The 10072-nt window shown below is 33.1% G+C and overlaps 1 protein-coding gene across 1 annotated transcript; it reads left to right on the forward strand.

The window, feature by feature from the left end:
* The first annotated feature begins 592 nt into the window (after positions 1–592).
* LOC108473836 (protein ROLLING AND ERECT LEAF 2-like) lies at positions 593–4081 on the forward strand. The gene is made up of 4 exons (XM_017775619.2): positions 593–1865; positions 2306–2481; positions 2642–2865; positions 3053–4081. The coding sequence occupies exons 1-4, from the start codon at positions 866–868 to the stop codon at positions 3849–3851; spliced, it is 2199 nt and encodes a 732-aa protein (XP_017631108.1). The 5' UTR covers positions 593–865; the 3' UTR covers positions 3852–4081.
* The last annotated feature ends 5991 nt before the right edge of the window (positions 4082–10072 follow it).

Below are 10072 nucleotides of genomic sequence, written 5' to 3' on the forward strand. Positions count from 1 at the left end.
ATTCAAAATTCATGTATTATTTATGTTAAAAATAGTTATCTTCATTCTTTTAGATAACTATTCTTTTAGATATTACAAATCAAAGTTATCTTAAAGAAGTATAATAAAATTAGTTTAAAATGTGCCACAAGTATATGTAATTCTTAAAAATTGAGAATTTAATCTTTATATTTTTATTTTATGAAATTTAATTTTTCTATTTTTTAAATTTTAAAATTCAGGTTTAACTATTAAATATTATTAAATTTTTTATTAAATTCAAGTTAACTACAAAGTATTTTTTTAGTTACATGACTATCAAGTGAGTTTTTATTTTAAAATATCATAACAATAAATTTAACAAAATTTTAACATTATTAATAATTAGACCTAAATTTTAAAATCTAAAAATAAAAAAACTAAATTCTATTAAATTTAAGCACATACACTAAATTCTTAATTTTCAAAAGTAGAATTACTTGTCGCATATCTTAACCATAAAAATAATATAGGGAGTAAAAGTAGAAGTAAACCATCTATATCAGCAATAAAACGCCGTCGTGAAACGTTATTGCATTTTTTTTTATAAAATAATGTGACCGTTAATTTAAAAATATAGAGAAAAGGACAGCGAGTACAAACGCATATACCCCACTCTCATCACTCTCTTTGCCTCAGCTCTGCGCTGCTCTGCTGCACTGTCTGCCTTTGTCTTCTCCTTTTCTCGTTGTCCTATCCTTGGCAGTATCCCACTCTCAATATTTCTAATCCCCAAACCAAATATCTAAAGATAATAGCCGAAAGAACCACCGCGAACGGCGCAGCATTGGATTTATTTGGCTGTCGGAACCGGTGGTTGCTAACTGGCCAATTGTTTCTGCTAAAAATGGGGTGTGCCCAGTCCAGAATAGAGAACGAAGAATCTGTGGTTCGATGCAAGGACCGGAAGAACTTGATGAAAGATGCGGTCTTAGCTCGAAACGCCTTCGCCGCCGGTCACTCTGGGTACGCCATTTCGTTGAAGAACACCGGCGCTGCCTTGAGTGACTACGGTCATGGGGAAGCTGAAGAGCCCCTCGAAGAACAACCACGTGGGATTCCTCCACTTGACTCCACTCCTCAGCCGCCTCCTCCGCCTCCTATGATGGACAACCTTCCTCCACCTCCTCCGCTTCCTAACTTCTCCCCTAGCCCCGTCGCTCCCATCAAACGCGCCCTCAGCATGCCAGAAATGCCCATCAAGAGTCGCAAGGAGTTCGATTCTTCACTCGCTATTGAAGAAGAAGAAGAAGAGGAAGAAGAAGAAGAAGAAGAAAATCATGTAGAAAACGAGGCGCTTGAAAAAAATCACAATGAAGGTCTCAGAAAAGACTCACGAGGGCCTAATAAGGAAGATATGACGGCGTCGACATCGAAGAACAACAATGTGACCCACCCGCCGCCGATGCCGGAAGCTAAACACATGGCTTGGGATTACTTCTTTATGGTCGACAATAACATGCCGGGTCCGAGCTTGGATTTGGACAACAATGACAACGAGACCGAGGTTAGAAATGCTGAACCTTTCGCTAACAATGTGAGTGGTGTGGGGTTTAATAGCCATGGCGGAGCCGATAGTGAGATTGAGCCCAAGACTCCGGAGAGGCCGGAGAAGATGGCGGTGGAGGATGATGTTAAGGGGAAACAACAGGTACAGATGGAGCATTCGAAAACGGCTCCGGCAGATTTCAGGAGAATGGTGAAGGCCGTTTCTAGTGTGAATTTGATGCTGGTTTTGAATGAGATTGATGACCATTTCTTGAAATGCTCAGAGAGTGCTCAAGAGGTTTCTAAGATGCTGGAGGCTACCAGGTTGCATTATCATTCCAATTTTGCTGATAATCGAGGTAATCTGCTTGCTTTTCTAAGTTGCCTAATATGTTTTGATTGTGACAGTTTAGGTTTTCCATGTTTCATGTTCTGCACCTAGTTGAATTTCATAAATTTAGGTTTTCACTGCAATTTTATGTGAAAGACTGTTTGGATCTGGGGGAAATTTTTCTTTTTTGTATTTTTAAATGATTTAATGGACTTTTTGTGTAAAGTGTGTCTTTGCATTTAGATCTTGTTGTGCTTTACCTTTATGTTTTAATCTGGCCTTGACCTTACATCTTTATACTTTATTCTTTACCACAAAACAAAGCTGCTATTTTTTATTGAGTAAAATGGCATAGTTGAAATGATCTAAAAGTTTTAAATTTTTTGTGCAGATCTTGTCCTGCAATTTGTAGTTGCAATTAGAAAGAGAATTGCTTTATCTTTAATGTAATGATCTCATTGATCGTAGGACATATTGATCATTCCGCGAGGGTAATGCGTGTCATTACATGGAATAGTTCTTTCAGAGGTATGACAAACGGTGAAAACAGGAAGGATGAGTTTGATTCTGAAGAGCACGAGTCTCACGCCACTGTCCTGGATAAGTTGCTAGCATGGGAAAAGAAACTTTATGATGAAGTAAAGGTACATTTTAAGACTCTGGTTTATCTGTTTCTCTCTTCACTTTTTCTTTTCTTTTTTTATGGCCAACTGCTTTTCATGGCGATCCATGTTGATAGGCATGTTGTTAAGCTTGTTTTTTAAACTTGTTCCGAATGTTATGAAAATTTGGTCCCGATTGTAGCAAGGAGAGCTGATGAAGCTCGAGTATAAAAGGAAGGTAGCTTGGTTAAACAAGCAGAAGAAACGTGGCGCTAGTGCTGAATCATTGGAGAAAACAAAGGCGGCTGTAAGTCATTTGCATACAAGGTACATAGTTGACATGCAGTCCATGGATTCAACAGTGTCAGAAGTTAATCGATTACGTGATGAGCAGTTATATCCGAAACTTGTTATGCTTGTTGATGGGTAAGTTTTCCTATGAAAATATCTAGAAATTTGTATATTGGTTCTAATATTGCTGTAATTGGCATCTTTACTTCATAAGTTTATCCAGGATTGTTTGTGTTGCCTGTTCAGATTAAGAGACCTACTTATTGCCAATGGCTTGAATTGAATTTAATCATGACCATAAATTTTGACATCTAATTTGCAGGATGGCTAACATGTGGGCAAGCATGTGCATACATCATGATAGGCAGCTCAAGGTTGTTGAAAAGCTTAAGTCTCTTGACGTTGCCCTCAGTTCCAAAGAAACAACAAAGCAACACCACGACTGGACCATCCAACTTCATAACGTTGTCCAAGAGTGGCATTCGCAATTTGATAAGCTCGTGACCAATCAAAAGCAATACATTCTATCTCTCAACAACTGGTTAAAGTTGAATCTCATCCCTATCGAAAGCAGCTTGAAAGAGAAAATCTCATCTCCTCCGCGAGCGCAGAATCCTCCCATCCAAGCACTCCTTCATGCATGGCACGATTGTCTTGAAAAGCTTCCTGACGAGGTTGCCAAATCCGCTATCTCTTCATTTGCTGCAGTGATAAAAACAATAATCATCCATCAAGACGAAGAGATGAAGCTAAAAGAAAAATGCGAGGAAACTAGGAAGGAATTCTTGCGCAAGAGCCAGGCATTCGAGGAATGGTATCACAAGTACAAGCAACGAAGATCTGCATTGGATGAAATAGATGCAGGTGAAGACATGAATGCAAAGGATCCTGTCTCCGAGAGGCAGCTTGTGGTCGAGAGCTTGAAAAAGAGGTTGGAAGAGGAAGCCGAAGCTCTCAAAAAGCACTGCATTCAAGTGCGAGAGAAATCTATTGGAAGTCTTAAAATCCGGTTGCCTGAGATATTCCGCGCATTGTCGGACTATTCTCACGCCTGCTCTGAAGCTTATGAAAAGTTAAGGAGCGTCACTCAGTCACAAAAAACAAATGGTGCCCCTTCATAACATACCTCACCACCACTTCTTGGTAATTTCCTATTAACTTATAGTATCTTTTAGTGAACTGCAGCTTTTAGGGTAAACAGTACTTCTTGGCAATGCAATATAGCTATCTATTATTTATGTCCTTATAATTTGGATTCAAAGTTGCATGAAATTTTGTCACTGGACAATCAGTAGCTTTGATATTCATTACTCATGAATGTTAGGTGAAGTGGTCTACTTGATTTTACTAATTTTGGGTCTGGCTTTAACATCCATTTAATGATTTTTTTTTTTTTTTGGGGGGGCGGGCATAATTTGGTAAATAGTAGGATTGCTTTTTGCAGTCCAATATATCAAGTTGCAAGGACCGCATTAACTACGATGGCGACTTTATAGTTGATCATCAAACTTCTAATCCAATTACTAGGAAACTAGATTTACCCTAGTGTTTTTGCCATTCCTTGCTTGTCAAAGGAAACATTCTTTCGGCTGCTGAACTTTTTGACTCTTAAAAGCAGCTAAACAACCTTAATTTTTTTAATATTTTCTATTCACCGTCTTTAAAATCACAGTTATTTCATTTATAGATTAACCCATAGTTTGCTTCTTAAATTTGTCTAAAAGTATTTAATTAGTACTTGAATTTTTTATATTTAGTTAGTGCATGAACTTATATTTCGCTATTCAAATGGGTACTTTCATACTAACACTATTAGTTTGTACAGATGCGGCACTGATGGCCAATCCTATAATGACATATGGTAGTTTCTCAATGTGATATAGGGGTGGATATAAATTTTAAAAAACTTTAAAAATATATAAATTAATTTTAAAAGTATAGTTTTTGAACAAATTCAAGTATCAACTAAATATTTTTTGGACAAATTCAGGTTCATGAGGCAAATTACTTGTTAATTTTTAAAAATTAATGTTGTTAACAAATTGAGGCAATGTATAAAACGGAAACAATTCATATATCAGAAAATGTAAGTAGGAATTAAAGATACTTTTAGAAAAATTTAAATTTAAGGTATTTTAGATAAATTCAAAGAGTAAACTACATATTAATTATTTATATAAAATTTTTTCTTCCTTTTCTTTATTTTATTTCCTTTAATTTTATTTCCAATTAAAATTAATAAAAAGTTTTACAAGACTTTGTAACTTTTTAACTATTTTATATATTTTAATTGGATTTTTATTTTATAAAATTTTAAAATATATTTTGTTTAATCTTGTATATAAAAATTATTTAATGTTTCAAGAAGAGTCGGATAAAAATGAGAAAGGAATTGAGATGGGATGAATGTAATAATTTTTTTATTTGATAAAATCAAAACAAGAAGTATAAAAAATGGGGTGAAGATTAAATGGAGCAAAAAGTCGCCCCGTTCCATTTATTCACTTCTCTCTTGTTGCATTCTATTAAATCGAAAAAGAATTTGTCCAGTCCCGTCCCTTGCCAACCGTAAAACCTGCTAGTTGTCGAGGAGAAACTTCAGCAGAATGTTATTAACCCAAGATATTATGTTTGAGAAGCATGTTTGAATGTGTCTTGGTTCTTGTTCTTCCTGCTGATCAGTTGACAGTGTTGTTGTTGGTAAATAAAATTACCCTTCAATTTATGATCTCAATGCAAATCACTCAAAATAAGACAAAAATAACAACATTATGAATGTTTTTTTTAAAGGGGTAAAATATCTCAATTTTTTTATAAAAATTAAGTTTATGTGTTTTTTACTTAACTAGGTAGTTAAATTTTTAAAATATATTAAAAATCTTCAAATTTAAAAAAAGACAATTAAACTTTTTTTTCACTCAATAGTCAATTGGATACTTAAATAGATAAAATGCATAAAAAAATACTCTTTGACTGTTAAAGTATTTAGCCCTAATTTTTCTCAATTAAAGCCACGTGCCACAACCATAGCGTGATATGTGGCAAAAAATTATAAAAAATAAAAATCAATCAAAGTTATAATTTTATAAAAACATAAAAATATTTAAAATTTATTAAAAATTAGAAAAAAATTACAAAATATATCAAAAAGTCCCTTTAACTATTAAATTTAACCGTTTACTGTTAAAGTTAATGAGCTCCATTTTTTTTCCAGTTAAAGGCATCACGTGTCACAACATAGTGTGACGTGATGAAAAACGATAAAAATAAAAATTAATAAAGTTATAGAAAAATTATAAAATGTCCCTTTTGTATGATAATTTTATAATTTTTTACAATTTTATAAAATTTTACAATTTTTCTTACAATTTTTATATTTTTTCTAATTTTTAATTTTTTATTAAAATTTATTAATTTATTAATTTTTATTATTTTATTATTATTTTTTGTCACATGCCACGCCTTGGTTGTGACACATGATAGTTTTAATTGAAAAATTAGGAGCAATTAAATTTAACAGTTAATTTTTAAAATTAATGGTGAAAGGGTCTTTTTGATGCATCTTAACAGTTTAAGTATCCAATTGAGTAAAAAAGTTTAATTACTTTTCCTGAAAAAATTTAAAAGTTTTTTTGATAAATTTTGAAAATTTAAGTATTTAATTGAGTGCAAAAGAAAGTAGAGGCTTAATTGTATTTTTAATAAAGTTTAAAAGCTTTTTAATATATTTTAAAATTTTAAGTATCTAATTGAATGTAAAATATATATATATTTTAAAAAATTTCAAAACTTTTAAACATTTAAGCCATGTTTTTTCAACTTTATTTACAAGAATATGGAAAATGCTTTTCCAGAGGCCCCTTCACCGCCTTTTCCATATTTTTCACTATTATTTTACTAGTGGAAGACAGCATGATCAAAAGCCAAGAGAATCTTTGCAGTATTTAGAGTTTGTTCTCTTTATAATTTGTAGATAATAGTCACGGCTTTTCCTTTACTAAAATATTATTAAAAATAATTATTTACCAAAATTACAGTCTCAAATTATTTATTAAAATATTATCTTTTGAATAGGAATTTAGATTTTTTTATACTTTAAACAGTAACATTCGTAAAAGAACCTAACAGTCATACTCATATATAATATTTACATTCCTATAATAAATTTTAGGAGATTGATTATATTAAATTTTAATTTTATAGGTTCGAAGAAAAATATAAATTATTGAATTTAGTGAGTCACTTTTATAAAGGTTTTTAAATTTGATCTGACTTGACAACATCCTAAATTTTCAAGAAAACAATTTATATATAACTAATATGTCAATTAATAAAATTATTTTTTGGTAGAAGAAAATAATTATAGATCAATGATAAGTGGTAAAAATAACATTTTAATCTCGTTCTTAATGTATTTTTGGATGATTATTTATGCAAATGGGTAAATTTTATGCTCTTAATTCTTTGAATTCTTGTTTCTATGCTTAGGAGAGCATTTGGGAGCGAAAAACAAGTGAAAATTGGACAAAAATAGCATATTTCAGGAGCCACACGAGCTGGACACACGGCTATGTGTCAAACCGTGTCGATTTCGCGACTTGCATCCCAAACATGCGGAAAAACACAAATTTTAAGCTTTTTTTGGCATTCTAAAGTCTATAAATACCAAATAGAATAAGAGAAAATGGACCCATCAGAGAATATCAAAGAAAACAACTCGAAGAATACCATTGGAGCCAACTCTGAAGCAGATTTCCATCAATATTGAATACCTCCTTTTAATTTCTTTTGAAGTTTTTATGAGTTTTTTTTTTCTTGTGGTTATTTTGGCTTTGGGATGTTTTTATTTACAATCATGAACTAATTCCCTAGATACCTAGGGAAGATGAACCCTATGATGAATTCTATTATTTGATTTCTGTTTTACGCAATAAATACTTTATTCTTGTTCTCAGTTATGTTTGCTTATCTCTTGTTTTAATATTTCTGGGATATTAATTCCTGTTTAATGTGCTTAAATCAGAGGATGAAAAATCTCTGTTTAATAGTAGATCTAGCATAATTGAGTGGAGTTGCATGCAATCCTAGAAATAGGACGACATAAATCTACCGGATTAGAGTCAAATCTAATAGGGGAATCCATAGATTGAGTAATGCGACAATAGGGTTTTAATTAGAAATAAATTTCAATTAATCAACCTAGAGTAAGTTGCTCTTACTCTCAAAAAATATATTAGCATAATTTAGGGATTTCTACGGATCAAGATACCAAGTGAATAAATCGTTTAAATCAGATTCATAATAATAGATGAAGTCTAGGCGGATTCTTTCCTAGGTATTGTTTCTCTCATTGGTTATTATTCAATTATTTTCCTGATTCATTCTCTATTAAGTTCTTTAGTTAGATTAATTTAGTAAATCTTAGTTTAAATCAATCACTCCAATTTGTCGGCTAAATAATAGGAAAACAGTAATCACTAATACTTTTAGTCCTTGTGGATACGATATCTTTACTCACCATAGCTATACTATATACCGATAGGTGCACTTGCATTTGTTGTATTTTTAGTTAGTTTCAGGAAAACACACATCAATCAATTACAAATAAACTTTAGAATTATAAATTAAATTTTGACCATCATAACTTATTTTATAAGCAATTCCTGAAGGTAGCCATAAGGGAAACCTTTCATCAATCCAGTTAGAGTGAGAGCAACAGTATTTGTCTCTCTCTAGACTTGTTGAATTCTCGCCCTCCAATCTCTTTTACAAAGTTATTGAATTCTCAAAACCAAATCGCTATTCATATGTCCTTAAAGCCTACCACTAAGGGCTTCAATAGCTAGAGCATAATCAGTTTCAACAATTATATAAGTCTATTTAGTAGATCAAGCCAATTGGAGGCCATCATAAATCACTCATAACCCTGCTTATTCAACACTACATTTGTCAATATTTCTTCCAATCTCTAGCCACTATTGCCGTGGAAGCTAAGCCCGAGCATGGATTTCGTACCATATTCGTGTTCAACTTAATGGAACCTATAGATGGAGGAGACCAAGTTCGACATTGATCCTGTCTACTAAGATTCCCATATTAACTACCTGACATATCTTTAATGGCTTTTGCCCGACACCACGAGGACTGAAGAATGTAGATAGTATTGAACTGCTCTCCTTGGAACACACAAATATTCCTTTGTTTCCAAAACTTCCAGCAAATAATACCAAATAAGGTTTGCCAATCAACTTCCCTAAGAACTATGTGAAATTTATTCATCAAGCTTCCAGACAGCCAAGGTAACAATATACATGAGAAAAAAACTATTCCTTACCCTCAAAAGAATAAGTTGTTCCCACACTTCTCGTGTCTTACAAAATCTCGAAGTACGTGTAAAGTGGATTCTTTCTCATCGCTACATAATTTGCAAGAAAGATTGTCAACCATACCTCTTTTGCAACGTTCAACATTGGTAAGTAAACATTTTTTAAGAGCCAACCAAAGAAAATGTCGAACATGCTGAGGACCAGAAAAAGGCCATGCAAGCTTCCAATTATTGTTCGTTGGTTGTAGGGAATCTTTTATAAGAATACTGTAAGCTGATTTAACAGTAAAAATGCCATTAGTATACCACTTGGAAATAAAAGTATCACACCCAACTAAAGGATTCGGTGCTGAAATGCCTGTAATATTGGAAATGATATCATTATTCAAATTATGACACAGATAGTTCCAAGTCCAATTACTGTTAGTAGTCGTCACCTCCCTGAAAGTAATAGAATCATCAAACAACTCAATGTTAAGACAAAAATTAATTAACGGACCAAGCTCTATTGTAACACCCCTAACCCGTACTCGTTGTCGGAATAGGGTTTAAGAGTATTGCCGAAACATTCAGAACATTTTACAAATAATTCTTATAAATTACTATTCATTTACCGAGATTATTTAAAAAGTCCTTTAATTGGACCATCGAGGCCCAATACGAGCATTAGAATCAAGTCGGGACTTAATCGGAACCTCTAAGGATTTTTTCGTGACATTTCAAAAATTTTCCAAGTTACAGGGCTCACACGCTTGTATGGTCCAAGGGACACGCCCGAGGTAGAGGCCGTGTTCGAACCCATGTAACTCTCTGACTTGTACATACGGCTATGCCACATGCCCGTGTGCTAGGCCGTGTGGTTAATTAATTCAATTCGAATTAAGTACAGGTTTCACACGGCCAAGACACACGCCCTTGTTTTAGGCCGTGTGGCACACACGACTGAGACACACGCCCGTGTCTCTACCTGTGTGCTCAATTCTGAGAATTCTGTTTCTCAAAATTAAGGTGCAGGGG

Source organism: Gossypium arboreum, chromosome 6 (genome assembly GCF_025698485.1).
Source record: "Gossypium arboreum isolate Shixiya-1 chromosome 6, ASM2569848v2, whole genome shotgun sequence".
Lineage (NCBI taxonomy): Eukaryota > Viridiplantae > Streptophyta > Magnoliopsida > Malvales > Malvaceae > Gossypium > Gossypium arboreum.